The following is a 17,059-nucleotide window of genomic DNA, read 5'->3' as shown; positions in this document are numbered from 1 at the left end:
GGTCAAATGTTCTTTTTCAGATTTGTATGGACTAATTGAAAGTATCACCTCCATCTGCTACCTGGTTGTTTATAGTCCTCAGCTCAGATCACAAAATGGCATTTAATCATTTTCATTCTTTTACTGCTTAGCTGCTTAATCTTTAATTGCTTAATCCTTAATTAGCATTCCTAAGTACCCTTCAGCACAAAGTCAAACAGGATATCTCAAGCTTCCCATGCTGGCTGGTTATGCTACAACAGCCAATGTTATTCATGACTCAATGCAAGGGCAATGCTGCCGTGGAAGTAATGGCAACCAACAGATGAGGCAGGAGCTGGGAAGAGAGGGACTGCAAAGAGAACTCATTCAGAAGTACAAAGTCCTGAGCAACCTGCTCTGAGTGTCCCTGCTTGAGCAGGGATTCGGATAGGATGGCCTCCAGAAGTCCCTTCCAACTTCAACTATTCTGTGTTTCTATGGCTATTATTAACCTGAAGGACAGTGTTAGCAGGAGAGTAAATAGCTACAGAACAGTTTAGAATCTGGACTATAGAAGACAAATAAGGTTCCAAAATAGCCCTCCTGCAAGATCAAGAAAGCCTTGAGACATTTTATGATGAGGCTTCTCCATTTCTGGAAATGTGTGAGGGGGTAACCCATGACAACAGGGCACTGTACTCACTTCCACATGCATTCCTGTAACTTTCAGCTAGCAAAAGAAATGATGCCCTTTGCTAAAACTGTTGAAGCTGGGAGTTGGGATCTGATATCCCCATCTTACTTGCCCGCACACGGTTGTGTTAAAGATATAAGTAAGTTATTAATGATATCTCGTTACCTACAACCTCTATGTTCAAGAACATGTCTATGGTCATAGAATCACAGAATTACAGAATTGTGATGGGGGTTGGAAAGGACTTCTGGGGACCATCTAGTCTAACTCCCTTGGCAAAGCAGGTTCTCTAGAGTAGGCTGCACTGGAAAGTGCCCAAGTGGGTCTTGAATATCTCCAGAGTAGACATCACAATCTCTCTGGGCAGCCTGTTCCAGTGTTCCATCACTCTCACAGTAAAGAAGTTCTTTCTCGTGTTCATTCAGAACTTCCTGTGTTTCTTTGCACCCATTTCCCCTTGCCCTGTTGCTGGGCACTACTGGTCCCATCATCTTGATATATGACCTTTAGATATTTTTAAGTGTTGCTAAGATCCCCTCTTGGTCTTTTCTTCTCCAGGCTAAACTGCCACAGGACTCTCAGCATTTCTTGTAAGACAGAAGCTCCAGGCCCCTAATAATCTTTGTAGCCCTCTTCTGGACTCTCTCTACAAGTTCCCTTTCTTGAACTGAGGAGCCCAGAACTGGACACAGTACTCCAGATGTGGCCTCACCATAGCAGAAGAGATGGTGAGGACAATCTCCTTTGATGTGCAGGCCGTGCTCTTTTTAAAACGCATCCCAGGATAGCACTGGCCATCTTGGCCACAAGTGCACACTGTGGGCTCACGATCACCTCACTGTCCACTGGGACACATAGATTCTTCCCTGCAGAGCTCATTTCCAGCAGGTCATCCCCTTACCTGTACTGATACATACAGTTATTCTTTCCCAGGTGTGGGACCTTACTTTTGCTCTTGTTGAACCTCAAACAATTCCTTTCCACCTAACTTTCCAGCCTGTCCAGGTCTCACTGAATGGTAGCAAAGCCCCTGGGGCTTGGAACTACAATAATAACTTTAAAAAGTAACTATATGCAAACCTAAGTAAATGCTTGGTTCTGAGTTTTTATGTGAAGAAGCCCAGTTACCTTGCAAATAAACTTATCTCCTGATTTCTGGAGAATCCTAGTTTGTAATTTCTATTCTAGCACTCTGAAAACAAGGCAGACGCAGTTCTGCAGCCTTGCTTCAAAAAACTCGAGGAATGACACTTAGCATTTAGAGCACGTTTGCTTCTCATAAACATGCAGGATTGCAATGTTAAGATGGTGGTTATCTCCCGCAACTGGCAGCATATATCAAAACACTGCAGAACCAGCACGGGGCTGAGTACTTGTCAAGGGCACTTACATGCAGTTTGAACAGTTTCTATAGGAAGTAACTACATACAGACTCAACACTTTCCTCTGAAAGGAAGAGTGCAAGATAGACAGAGCTGCCTTACAAAGCAGTAGGATTATGAACTCTTTCTCACTGACCTATCATCTGGGAAAAAACAATACTGTTGTCTCTAGCTGTACTCCCAAACACATGAGCAGTGTATGCAACTGTGAGCTTCCTAAGCCAAGCACCATCCTCTTCTTTTTCAAACCTGCCTCATACACTAAAATATCTATCTTGTTTTTTGCTCTGGTTTCAGCCAATGATATTTTGTTTGTTGCTGAGGGATGGGAACACACCCAGGGTTGCCACTATGACGGTACAGGGCAGGGTGGAGCCAGGACAGATGCCTGAATTGAACCAAAGGATGTTCAATAGCACATGACACCATACGGAAGGCCATAATGATGTGGGCACTTGGCTGGAGGGGCTGCTATTCAGGGGCTGCTGGCCTTGGTTGGTGGCGGTGAGACCTCACGGTGCTGGTGGCCATCATGCTGGTGCTGTTAGTTGGTCAGCAAGTAATTGCATTGCGGCTACGTATGTTGTTATAACCACATTTCTGTTTCTGTTTTCCTTGTGTGCATTAGAAAATTGTTTTTACCTCAACCCATGGGAAGTGAACAAATGGCTGCGTGGTGACGAGCTGCTGCCAAGTTACACACACCACATTTTCACCTTCACGCGCAAACATTTTTATAACTTAATAATAGGATTAAAAAGAACAACTGATTCTTTACAGCACTTTAAAGTTTATTTTCCCTCTTATTTTCCCCAGTATCCCCCTTCCTTCACCTTCTTTCAGTTCGTTTTACAGGCTTTTCTCCTCCTGCCTCCCACTCATCACTGGTTCTGTTTCAGTGATCCACATCAGTTTTACTGTTTTTTGTTTTTTTTTTTGTAACAAAGATTGGGGCTGCCTGTTTTTTCATCTTGGAGGAATGGAGGACAGAGTCAGGCTTGCTCTTTTCCTCCTACACTTTCTTTCAAGCTTGTTCTTTTCCCATCTTTCCCTTTATCTTGTTAATTGAAAGCAAGTGAAGTATTTGCACATCTTGCCTCTGGCTGGATTGGCTCTCCTGCTGGGGAGTGGCTCAGTCACAGCTGGCAATCAGCTCCTGCATTAGCCTTGTGCTGAAACTCTATAAAACTGTGTTCCTGAATTGGTGAAGTGGATGAATTTTTACAAGATGGATCTGACCACTGTGAAAGCCTGCACTCTTCCATATTCCTTTCTTCTGCACAAGACAATGGCAATGGCTTTCTGTGACACTGAAGCAGAATATAAAAACTGCATGGCTGACTTTAGGATTAGGCTGCGCTGTGTGCAGAGGCAGCTATCTGTGGATGGGGAGAAAACATCCATAGCTTCCGCCCATAGGAACTGTGTGCAGACTTTTCAGAAAGGTGCTGGAATTTCTGTTCTGTCATCATCTCTGCACAGCATGCTGAGTTCCAATCACAACTCAGGATGAATTGGAGGGCTGGAACCTTCACACTATTCTCTGTATTTCCTCTTTGTATCCAGGCTTAGCTGGAGCAGAGGGAGAAGGAGAATGTAGGTGTGCCTGCATGGGAATGCCAGAGCGGTCAGAGGGCTGGGATTTATCCAAGTGAACAGTCTGTTCTGGCTGAAGCATTCTGCTTGTGAATGAACCTGCAAGCCAAAGTCTGAAGAGAACGGACCGCTGGGACTAAGCCCTGACTGCAGTATGCCCCTGCAGCATGTCCTGTAGCTACAGCTGGTGATGGGCATGGCCCCTTTGTCAGGATTTAGCTAGCACAGGGTCAGACTCATCTCATGGCACTCATCCAATTCAGTTCAGTTTACAGTGCCAAGCTCACAGTCAGGTACTTCTAGCACATTTCTATGCTATGTGTAAATTTCATTTGCAAACATTTTATATTTTCTCCCAAACCACTAACAAAACACCTAAGTAACACCAGGCCAAAACCAAAGACAGTTGCATGTCTTTCCACATACGCTAGGCGATGATTTCTCATGTTACTTCCCTGCTAGTTTAAAAGCTAATAGAAATTTGTATAACATTTAACACTGGAGGTAAGTTTTTGAGAAGTGCCATTTTTATTGAAGGAGGACATTATGTAGCACTAATTCTAGTACCTTACAGAAATAAAGTGCCTACATTAGAAGCTATTTTATCAGGAAGCTTCATAACCTTATAGAAACTGTATTATTAACTTTGACTAATGAGTATTATTCTGAACAGAGTAGAATTAATGATGCTGTTGTTCTCAAAAATGTTGCTGACAGCACCCAGTATTTCATGGTTTAGTTGGAATTAACATTATGTTTACCTTTTTGAAGTTCACCTGCCTTAGAGCTTTCTTACAGTCCTTTCTTCAGCCTTTGTTATAAAAGCTAATGCAAAATTTCCCATCTGTATGCCGCTCCAATCGTAATTCATCTTGAATTTTAATGCCCCCATGGACACTATCAAAATTCTTCAATTTCAAAAACTTCTATATTTCATCTCAGTCACTACATTTTAAGCAACAAAAATGTAAGTATAATTTTAACTACTTTAGTGCTGTGCACATCAATCAGTTCATTGCCCCAGCCTTGTTATAAGAGAGCTAGCCAAACATAAATCTGATTGCTTTCTTTTATTCCGAGCCTTTGGGATGGATAGTGACATACCCTGGAGTTCTGAGGTAAATATCGAGATGCTATTTTTATTACACATAAATAAAAGATTCCTCTCTTTCAAAACACTAGGACAGTGTTCAATATTACCATATAGCACAAGCTGTTCGGCAAAAGGCAGTGGAACAATCTATGGAAAGTTGACAATTTGCTGTACCCTGAGGATATTATAACACAGGCTATACTGAATTGCTGTATTAATTTTACAAACATGGCTAGAGGCTAAGCAACTATTACCATGAAATTGCTCCAAAGACTCCCTGGATGATTTACCTGGAGATCTGGTAGGTACAGATACCTATGGCAGTAAAACCACAGAAATTAACCAAAGAAACTAAAAACGATCACATTTTGCTTGGCGAGCTACACCGTATCAAAGACAAACCAGTTAATACCGTGGCAGAGTTACCAGTGCTTTTACAGACAATTCTTAGTTGTTTAATTATTTATCACTAATGTCATACTACAGCATATTATACAATATTTAAAAGAAAACCTGAGCCTGCTATTTATTCATGAGAAGATATTCTGTAGACAGAGAGAGTTCATTAGTACATCACAAAGTTATTAACAAGTCAATGGGAATTTTATCTTACTCAACTCCTGCTGAATCCCCAAGCTAACAGTGCAAAGAAATGCTCTCTTCATTTTATTATTTCTAAGCCTAAAACACTATGTAGATTCTCAGGTGGTTCCCAAATTCTATAGAGTAACCTCCTGTCCTCAAAATCTTCCAAGGCAGCTCCTTAAAACCATATCTCTTTACCTAGGAGAAGCTATTCCAGACCCTGCTCTGAGACTCTAAACTAGTAAAAGCCAACAGACTCTAATTTCGCTGTAATGGCGAATTTTGAGCAGAGCGTCCACAGACTGTCTCACTGAGGGCCTCTTTGCAAAGCTGTTCCACAGCATCATGGTATCATGCTCTGCCTGCAGTCTAAAGGAAACTCTCAGGTTCTCCTAACACCCCTGCTACAACAGAGAATGACTTCGGGTTTTTTGTTTGTTTGTTTGTTTTTTTAATACTGTGTTTTCTATACTTCATCTTGATGAAGCAGCCATGACACAACAATTAGACATATCTGCTGAAGTTTAAATAGGTTGAATAAATCAGGAAGGCTTGATATTTTTTCAAGGGAAGGAGCACTGCAGAAATCCTTATTGTAATCTCCTTTCTTCCATGAAAAGCAATCAAGCCAAGCAGAAAGAGAAATTGAGGGAGCTCTCCAAAAGCAGCCATGACCAAATACCAGATAGTTTGTAGTACTCTGTCCACACAAGCATTATCAGGAGTAACTAATCATTCCTTAAATCATTTTCTGTTCGTCAGCATCTTAAGGTAGGGTTGCAAAAGGAGAAGGGTTATTTCAGACCAGTGCTGTCAAAGCTAGTGTGATATGTGTGACCTGACCAGGTACCTTCCAGGCAGATGGAGGCCTGGGTAGAGGAGGGCATGGCAGGTGACAACAAGAATGCTTGCGGCATTGAGCAGCACTCTGCCAAACAGCAATGTTGAGGACTTGCAGCATCAAATGTGTTTCCCTTATGTGCACATACAACAACCGCAAACTCAGTAAACTAAGCTGATACTAAGATACACTCTCACACAAATTGCTGGATTTGGATGATCGGTAAAGATTTAGATGTCGACTCAGAAAAAAAAGACTATGATGTTTCTTCTACACTAAGGACTGTGTAATTCAGATGAATCATGGGCAAAGCATGGTTCACTGTAAAAAACTCAAAGGACATGACCACTACTTCTTGGTATTTGTAGAGAATACTTTGCCATTAGGATTTGCAGATTCCGTGGGAGCCAGATAAAAGATGCTGACAACTCAAAAAGAACCCCTACATAACTCAACATTTAAGGTTTAGATTGTACAGTGCTGAGGTCCTTGACTACTTGATTTTAAAGCTAAGTGTGTGACCCACAAAAGCAAAATCCATTTTATCTTTCAAACCTCATCAGTTTCAATTACTGTCTGTTGAACTTAAGCTGTCTGAAAAGCTACGAGCACAGCAAGTTTCTCTATAACATCAGATAGGAGCTGGGAGACCACATCATGATGAGTCAGACTTACAACACAGAATCCTGCAGCTACTCTTCAGTCTCAGTTAGTAAGGATACCAAACACTAAGAAGTGCATCTCGTATGAACTAAGATGGTTTCTTTTACAAAAATAATAATTAAAAAATTCCTTGCTTAGAACCCTAGTTCCCAGGCTAATGTATGAAAATGCACTCATAATCCAAGTACAGACAATACAAAATAAGAGATGAAACTACACGGGGTAGATTGTGATGGTAAGCTTTCCCTGGCCTCACCTTCTTCCCTCAACTCCTACCTTTGGCCTGGCCTTCTACACAGGGCTTTACACAGGGGGACAGTGAGCAACAGTACTGATAACAGCCACCAATCTGTCTCAAACTAGAGGGGGAAGGCATGGAGGCAAACAGGGACAAAAGAACTGATAGCAGACATCTGGCTCAACAGCTGAGGACCAATCAAGCATGTGCCTAAAAAGCAAACTATGACTATGAGTCAATCATCTAACCCCATTAACAGTGAGAAGCCCAAGAGCCCTTTGAGCTCTCCTGCATGGCAGCAGGCCACATTACAAGACCTCCTCTTGAGCTGGTTGCACCTGCACAGAGATTCTTTCCACTCTGACATCAAGATTCCCTGCTGATACATATCTTTGGTAAGTGACTAAGTTTGTCTTAGTCTTTGTTTGCTTTGCTAAATCATACCTTGGATTGATTTTAAACATAAACCATCAACCAAGTCTGGGACTAGGACTGGATCTGGTTGCACCCAGGCTCCTTACCTCTGTGCTTCAATTGTGACTCAATGGGAAGGTCTCCTGTGAGAGCGTGTTTATGCTGTAAAAAGTGTATGCAGCCACCTCAGATCTTGTTAAGTCACTGCCTTATTTACAATTAATGTTTGCTAAATCACTTTATTGTATACATATCACAAGGGCTGCTCCCAAAGTAATGCCTTCTATTTTATTACATTGGATCATAAGATAAGATGCGGATGTTGGTAGGATGGCTGTAGTGGTTGAACCTTCCAGCCAATACTCCATTACATTTTATTGCTGTGCAGAAGATGGCAGCAGAGGGGCAGTCTGACAAAATGGTGTCTGACATGGAAATGAGAATGAAGCAAAGGTGTGTCACTGAATTTCTCCATGTGGCAAGAACTGACATTCATCTGTGTTTGCTGAACATGTCTGGAAACCAAACAGTCGATGTGATCACAGTGAGGTGGTGCATTTCAGCTGTGGTGATAGTGAAAGACAAGCTCTTGCTACAGCTATACAATTATGAGCATGGCATGCAGGCTCTTGTTCATCACTGGTTGAAATGCATAGCTAATGGTGACTATATTAAAAAGGTGTTATGTGGCTGATAATTTGTTCTATCAAGTAGTGTTACTGTGGCCTTTTTATCTACAGAAGTCTTCACAGAAATAAATAAGAGGGATTATCTTTCGAGTGACCGATGCATATCAGTAAACAGAGTCTAGCGAGGGCACTCTATTTAAATGCTATAAATAGTTATTCACAATTCCAGAAGTGAATCTTTTTAAAATATGTTTTATGTTCACTATGTGGTTATTCCTTTAAGAGTTTATTCCACAAAGAAAAGAAAAATGTAATTTATGATTTTATTACTTCCATTCATGATAACAAATTATCTATGCAACACAAACATGGCTGAGTTAAAATTCAGAAGACCTCAGTATCACATGCAAAAAAGTAGCTGAACAGCCACAAAACAAAGTGCTAGATCAAGAACTCCACACAAGTGGAAAGCTTCATTCCAGAGCCTCAAACAGAGTGCAATCTTAGGACAGAAAACACCAACAATAACAACTCTTCTTAAATCAACATTAATAATCACAGATTGGCTGGGTGGGACTCCTGGGTCCAGCTGGTACAGTCCCCCTGCTTAAGTTGGGTCATACAGAGCAGGCTGCCCAGGCCCATGTCCAGGTGGCATCTGACTATCACAAGGAGAAGAGACGCTACCATCTTTCTCAGATGCTTGCACCAATGCTCAGGCACATGCACAATGCAGAAGTGCTTCCTGGCGTTCACACAGAACCTCCTTTTTTCCAGTTTATGCCCACTGCCTCTTGTCCTGTCACCAGGCACCACTGAAAAGAGCCTGGCTCTGTACTCTTTGCACCTTCCTTTTAGGTTTTATAGGCACTGATAAGACTTCTCTGAGCCTTCTTTTCTTTACGCTGAACAGTGCCAGCTCTTTCATCTTTTCCTCCTAGGATAGATGCTCCACACCCTCCATCATTTTTATGGCCCTTCATTGGACTCTCAGTAGCTCCATGTCCCTCCTGTACTCTCCTGTAAAGCCTAGAGCTGGACATAGTACTTTAGGGGTTGGCATCACCAACAATTAATTAGAATGGAGGAATCACTTGCCTCAACCTGCTGGCAATTTTTTGGGTAATGGAGCCCAGGGTACCATTAAGCCTTCCAAGCAGAAAAAGTCACACTGATGGCTCATGTTCAATTTGATGTCCACAAGGTCCCCTATGACCTTTTCTGTCAAACTGCTTTCCAGCTGCGCAGTCCTCAGCATGTCCTACGATCTGGGGCTGTTCAACCCCAGCTGCAGGACTCTTTGCTTCCCCTTGCTGAACTTCATGAGGTTCCTACCATATCATTTCTCTGGCCTGTCTCCTCTAGATGATACTCAGCATGACTCTGGGAGTATCATCCATGCCTCACAGTATTATGTCAGCAGAACTTCTGCTTTCCTGTCTGAAAACCTGATGAAAGTACAATCTGACCTATCATCTAGATCATTAATGAGGATGTTGAATAAGACTGAACCAAGAATTGACTCCAAACAGACACCACTTGTTTCTGGCCTCCAACCATACTTAGCAACACTGATCACCACTGTCTGGGCCCAACTGTTAAACCAGTTATCAACCCACCTCACTGACTGCTTGTCCAGCCCATACATTAACGGCTTCTCATGGCAACTCATTACACAACATTCTCTTAACATTGTCTGAAATTAGTCATCTACCTTTGCAAAATGAAATCTTTTGTCACAAGTTTAGAATGCATATTCACAATTTATCTGTTTCTCCTGAATGTTGAAGCACAGCGTGTAAATTAAGACTAGAAGTAGTTTCAGGCTTCGTTATGAGATATTATTAACTTAATTATTTATGAATCTTCCTCTTTGTTGTAATGTTCTTCAGCTTAAGGTTACTGAACTGTAACTTCCTGTCAGAGCATTTCTAATTAGACTAGCATTTCACAATACATTAGAAAGCACAGTGAAGGAGGAAGTACCATTACCATCTGCTTTCCTTCTCCTGCTTTTACACAACACCACTACAAATTAAGCTCAGTGCTTTTGTGAATTAGGACAAAATGGTTGATGTTAATTTCTGTGCTTATCACCATTTTTCTGTGAGCAGGGAGCTTTCTTTTTCAAGTAGAAATGGATGAAATTTCTGTTTTCATCAAGAAAACATGAAGAATCTAGCACAATGACCATCTTCCTTTCAGATTAATCTCTCAAAGTCATTTGGTTGTTCAGCTCTTACTGTTTTAAGCACAGAACACGTCTGAACTTGGTAAATTAAAAGTTGTTTAGGATTAAATTCTGCCAGCTTTATCAATTATTGTGCAGCACCTTGAATCTGACATTTAACTGACAGCAGTAACATTTGAGATCAATCAGGGCAACCATTAATCAGAACAAGATGGCTACAGTGCTACAGAACACTATCCTTCCCACATTCTTACCACTAGGGATTGTCACTGTCACCCAGAACATCTGGAGCAGCTAATAAAATTAACAAAATCTGACTTATTTTTCTTCAGTATTTTATAAAAGAGATAGGCAAACACATAACTTCTTGTGTACTTGTTAATTAAGTTTTTCAAGGTCTTACATTTGCAACTGTGTGAGGTCACTTACACCTTTGCAGAACATCACTGGAAGTAACAGCTGGTCCACTCACATCATATTAAAAAAATCAGGGTGTGAAAAATTGTACTTCAGTGTGTTTTGTTCATTATTGGTTCCTCTCTTTCCCTGTAGCAGTAACAGGATATAAAATGGCATAAAAATCTACTGCTTTCCAGAAAATGCCATCTCAGGGAAAAGACCACTGCTTGTTAATCAGAGTACCTATCAGGACAGCTCTGACATAGAATCACAACAATAACTCCAGCCAGATAGCTTGCAAAATGTACACACTGAGTACTGTGTGTCCTTGAAACAATATTTACTGTTTGTTTGTTCCTCAGCCAGAAGGGATGCAGATACATTTTCTTCTTATTAGGAGACTGCAAAATCAGACCAAATAGCTACCCTGGGCACAGATTTTCCACGAGGTACTTAGGATACCACTTAGGATGATTAGCATGACTCTGAATTCGTATGGGCTCTCCACACTATTATTTGATGAGCTATTTTGGCTTGCTGAACCATGCACAGATGACATGCAACTCAGGTCTCTGATCCTACAAGTCATTCCACATGGGAGATGCTTGATTTCTTGTTCAGCCTCACTGAGGCTGAGACCATCTCCATAGAAATTTACATCCATTTGTGTATGACCAAAATCAGCCACCATGTAGAAATCCTGGCACAACTAATTACAACTCAAATACAATGCTGGTCTGCACTCAGTTATCAGGCAAGGAACATTACATAAAGTAAGCTATGCTAAAAGTGATCCTTCATTTATTCCTTGCACTACAGAAATACCTTTGTCTCAATAAGAAACAATTTCCACTCTGTCCACTGTCCTCTGTGCAAAGGGTAGAACAAAGCTTATTTACAGGAGCTCTGCACTTTTAGAATATAAGGGCATGGAAAAACACATAATTTACTCTGATCTCCTTTATATCACAAGCGTTTCACCTTTGCAACTTGAAGTGAAATCAGTAGTTTATTTCTGATTTAAGTAGAATGTGTTTAGCTGAAGGCTAACAACCAGAAGGGCATCAAGCTTTGAACTGAAAACATCAAAAAATACAAGACTCACTCATTCTCTTCCTACTCTGCGCCAGTAATTAATCACCGTGATACCGAACATAGGCATGTAGTTTCCCATATAAATTTATCAGGTTACAGCTTTGAATCACATATCCCTTCTCTGCTTAATTTGAAGGTCTTCTAGTTGATATATTTCCACCCCCACCTCCCCCCCCCCCAAAAAAAAAAACCAAAAAAAACCCAACCCTTCTTTTTTGCTTCATCAGGTTACCCTACAATCTTCTTTTTTATAACTCAGACAAATGAAAATGTTAGGTTTTTTACCATATGGCATTTTCTCCAGATGCCTAATATGTACGTTTTTTTTCACAGCTTCTCCTATTATATATCTATCTATATATAATATATATTATATATGTAATATATAATATTATATATTATATATAATATTAATATATATATAAATGAAAAATCTATCAAAATATGAACTCAAGAACTGACTGCAGTATTCTTATGTCAGTCTCACCAGTGCCACGTACAGCCACAAAACCTTCTGGCACCCTGCTCAAGGGCTGCGTTAACCCTTTTGACTTTATACTGCAGTATAAACTCACCTTCAGTTGCTTTTCCTCTAAATCCTTTTTAGACTTTCTACTTCTGTGAGAGCAAAATTGTATTCATTTTCATTGTACAATTTTGTACTTGCTTGTATGAAAGTGTGCTTTTAACGGCTCCAGCCTTCCAACAATTCCAGCCACAAGTCTACTTTATCCTTTCAATTACTGTGTTCCACACAAGAAATTTTATTAGTGGATAGTCCTCGTTTACATTCAGATGATTAGTAAAAATATAAGGCGCCTAACCTCTAGCTGATCATTCTTACAGCAATTGTTTAGTTCTCACTTAAGCCCAGGGACATCTAAACACTAAACACACTGCAGTTTTCAACAGCAAAATACCCCTTGTGCTTAAAATTCCAGCATACTCTAGCACTTCTGGTTAATTACAGTACAAGGCATGCATTTTGGAAATAGTATTTTAAAAAATTATTTATTTATTAGGACAATATAACTTTTAACCTGGTTTAGCTGTCCTCAGTGGTATAAAGTGCTGCTTGCAGCACCGGAGGCCCAGGGTTCGAATCCCCCCTGTGGCGCAAGTGGTAGAAACGCTGCTCTGCTACACAGAGGGGCTTGAATCCCGGGAGTTGGACTCGATGATCTCTAAGGTCCCTTCCAACTCGCACGATACTATGATACTATGATGATGATGATAATAGAAAGCCTTAAAAACAAAGATCTTATAATGACTCTACTGTTAAGCAACATGCGAAATGTGATGTTCTGTTTTTTTTTTTCTTGGAGTGAACTGCTGCTATTGAGAAGCTTGATTCAAATCACGCAACTCATTTGATACCTAACCTGAGCAAGCAAATGAAGAGTGGGGTTGAACTGAACATGAAGTACTCAGTCAAATGCAGCGTGGAATAACTGGATCCATTCCATCAACATGCTTTTTACTTTCAACAGTACAAAACACTAAGTGTCTCCCGTCAGTTAATGACCACTCTCTTAACAGCAGTGAGCAACAAGCCATTCAGCACTTGGATGACAGCACACAAGGAAAAATCTACTGTGAGGTGAGCTGAGCATTCAGTTAATAGACAGAACTCAACTGGATGAAGTACTGTTTTCAGTAGGTCAATTTCACAATCACCTTAATGACCATGGAGCTGGAAAAGATGCCCAAATATTTCACATTTTTGTCAGATCTGAGTATAACTAATGAAAGAGGCCACAAACTCTTTCACCCCAAGCTTACTTTAGCACATATTTAATGAAAATGTAAGCGCCCTTCTCTATCAGTCTTCAGATGAGTCTCATTGGCCTACATACAACTAATCCTAGGAATGTGAAACACGAATGAAGAACAAAACCCTTAGGAAATTTGTTGAAATAAACAAAATATCCACAGATTTGATTTTCAAGGGCATGAAGCATCCACAGATTACATTTGAGAATACTACGCACGTCTGAAAACTGGGACATTTACTCTGTTTCTGCTGTTACACTGCTCCCTCAGCTTCCCTGCCCTTTACCTCGCCTATAGCATCAAAGTATTTTTAAATGTGTTTTCTACAGTCAGGTACTGAGAATTCATTAAAAGCCGTATGTTAAAGTACTTTTAAGGAAAATCGATCTGTTAGCTCTTAACACTTCAAAGTATTAAGTCTCAAGCAAAGCTAATTTTTATAACCACAGCAGCTAGTTTGTCATCTTGTTAACAATAACAGAAAATAAATCTGTTAGATAAAGCTGTCTGCTTGTGCAAACTGGTGAAGATTAAGCGGTATAAACATTTTCTATGCCTTCCACAGCATGAATCATGGAATGACTTGGGCTGGAAGGGACCTTAAAGATCATCTAGTTCCACCCCAACTGCCATGGGCAGAGCTGCCAATCAATAAGTCAGTCTAAGGGCTCCATCCAACCTGGCCTTGAACACCTCCAGGAATGGGGAAACCACAACTTCTCTGGGCAACCAGTAAAAATGAATATCAAAGACCATACCTCCTTGGTTGCTTTGCCTGTCACCTTCCCTGAGGAGTCAACAAGGCAAAACCCACTTTACTCTGAGAAATGCTGCACTCACCCGATCTTCTTCTTCTCTGACATCTGGCATGGTGCTGATACAGAGGCTGACTGCAGTGATGGCAACAAAAGAGATTGAAATACAAGCAAAGATCTTCCCTGGAATCCCTGAGTGGGGGTTCTCCACCATATCCCTGAGATTTCTCATGCACAAACTCAACCAGTTATTGTCCTGGAAGGCACATTGAGTAGTTTCACTACACATCATCTCCCCTTCATACATCCTGGCTTCAGCTGCCTCCTCCTCTTTCTGCTGCAATCTCCTTTTACAGCACCACTCCAGGTGGTCCTCTTCTATTCCCCAGTACACAAGCTCCTCCTGAAAAGAAAGGGCACACATCTCCCTGAGAAGTCTCAGCTTCCCAGCTGTCAAGAAAGTCATGATCGTCCTGAAGGCACTAGGATTACGGTCAAAAAAAAATTCATTGCAGCTAACATCATAGTCATCACAGATGTTCATGATCTCATCATAATTGTTGCAAGACTTTAGCTTCCCAAGCCTGGTCAAAGGGCAGTTCTCCAAGGTGGTCCACGGAATTTTGTATTTGATACCACCTACATTGATGATCACAAACCTGGTCCGGTCATCCAGGTGTGCTAAGTAGCACAAGTCTTCATTGGAGTGCAAAAGTTTGGCCTTTCTGTAGAAAAATCCTTTCTTGGTTTGCACTTCACACAAGTTTTCCAACTTATTGAAGGAGTAGGAGCTGAACGCAGGATCTGCATTCCCAGTGAGTAATGCCATTTCTCGATACATTTGCTGAGGTCATTGGGTGGCTACTCAAAGAAAGGCATCTGGACCTTGATTGGAGAGTCGGTCTGTGAAACAGAATTTTTAAACGGCAACAAAATGAGGGCTTTGCCAGAGAAAAAAAAACTATCCCAATAATCTTTTCTCCATGATATTACTTTTTATCCTATTACCTTAGAACTATACTTCCTCTATACCCAGTGGAAAGTAAGAACTTAAATTGCAGTAAAGTTGGAAGCCAAACTCTCTAGAAGTTTTGTCAGTGAATGACTGGAAAAAACAAACAGTATACTACCATTTTCAGAAAAGCCTCTTCTAGAGATTCAAGCAATATCCCAGGCATTAAGGGAAGAGAAACTGGGGGTTTTAGATAAATGGCAATTTTCATTTCAGCAACTTAAGTTGCTAATGAAATGTAGTTGCAAACTGTTATTATTTTGGCCCATCTACTTCATTTATTAATTACAAAAATGCCTGAAGCATGAGGATAAAGCGTATGCCTACAGTACAATCAGAAATATGACTGTGGCAAGGCTTGTAATTCCTAGTTAAGATTTCCCAATCTTAGATACCAACTGCAGTGAATATGCTGGAGTTGAGAATCTGCAGCCAGCACCCAAAACAGCTTGGTTGCTTAAGTGCAGAGCATGTAGTATCAAAATTCATTTGCCACTGGCAGCCCAATAAAGAGGATTAAAAGCTGTATCAGGCATATCTACTGGAAGAGTCCCACCTCCAAAAAGAAGAAAAGCTGTGCTCTCAATGTTGAGGTAACAGCCATAAAGTCTAATAACATCTCCCACACAGAGGTACACATCCCAGAAGTGAGTGAGGTGGTGATCTAGAACAGAAATGTTCTGGGATCATGGGTGCTGCCTGAGATTCTGTTGTGTTTTTGTCTGATGGAGGTAGAAAGGGCACCCTGCAGCCTGGCAGCAGCTCCAAGATGTGAGACTGAACCTTACAATCAAGCAGAGCTGGAAGCAACACACCTGCTGCCTTTACGTCTGGATAATGCAGAATCCACTTGATCACATTAGGCTACAGGGTGGCATAAGGTGTTGACTGCTCTGCCCTCTTCCTGATAGACATTTCTGAACAAACAACCAGGATGAAATAATCTGGATTTTTCCCATTGGTCTCAATGGAGGTTAACATGCTGGAAAGGAGCTCTGAGAAGGCCTTAGGTGTCATTATGACTGTCAGGTTAGCCATGAAGAACGACAGTGCTTTGGGTGCATGAAGAAGAATGTGGCCAGCTGGTCAAAGGAGGTGATCCTCCCCATCTCTCCTCTGCCCTGGTGAGGCCACATCTGGAGTACTGCATTCAGTTCTGGGCTCCTCAGTTAAAAAAAGACAGAGAACTTCTAGAGAGAGATCAGTGAAGGGCCACTAAAATTATTCGGGGTCAGAAACATCTCCCACACATGCCTGATCCCCCCATTGTCCCGCACTTGCCACGTGATCTCCCCCAAGACAATCTGCTCCATAACATTCCCTGGCACCAAGGACAGGCTAACAGGCCTGCAGTTCCCTGGGTCCTCCTTACAACCCTTCTTGTAGATGGAGTCATATTGGCAAGCCTCCAGTCTTCTGGGACCTCACCAGTCAACAAGGAGCACTCATAGATGATGGAAAGTAGCTCAGCTATCACCTCTGCCAGTTCCACCTAAATGCTTTCCTGTGCAACCTACTGTAGGGAAGCTGCTTTAGCAGGGGGCTGGACTTGATGATCCCCATGGGCCACTGCCAACCCCAATAATTCTGTGTTTCTGTGTGACTGTATTCTCAAAAGGATGACAGAAAGAAAGAAACTGGGAACGTAACTTTACCATGCTTTCCTACTCAGGCTACAAGACAAGAGGGAAACTGGAAGCTTTTTAACGTAAGGCAAAACATTCTCCTTGCAAGAAGC

General features: G+C 41.3%; 1 protein-coding gene across 7 annotated transcripts in view; it reads right to left on the bottom strand.

Moving 5' to 3' along the window:
- KCNG2 (potassium voltage-gated channel modifier subfamily G member 2) overlaps positions 1-17,059 on the bottom strand; it is a 69,254-nt gene that overhangs the window by 11,098 nt on the left and 41,097 nt on the right. For all 7 annotated transcript variants that reach the window (XM_072330333.1, XM_072330331.1, XM_072330327.1 and 4 more), the window contains one exon: positions 14,395-15,212. In XM_072330333.1, coding sequence (XP_072186434.1) covers positions 14,395-15,150 — 756 coding nt within the window. In that variant the 5' untranslated portion in view covers positions 15,151-15,212. The remainder of the gene's footprint in view (positions 1-14,394; positions 15,213-17,059) is intronic.

Source organism: Excalfactoria chinensis, chromosome 2 (genome assembly GCF_039878825.1).
Source record: "Excalfactoria chinensis isolate bCotChi1 chromosome 2, bCotChi1.hap2, whole genome shotgun sequence".
NCBI lineage: Eukaryota > Metazoa > Chordata > Aves > Galliformes > Phasianidae > Excalfactoria > Excalfactoria chinensis.
The sequence above is the reverse complement of the archived record's forward strand: the minus strand, read 5'-3'. Positions and strand labels throughout refer to the sequence as shown.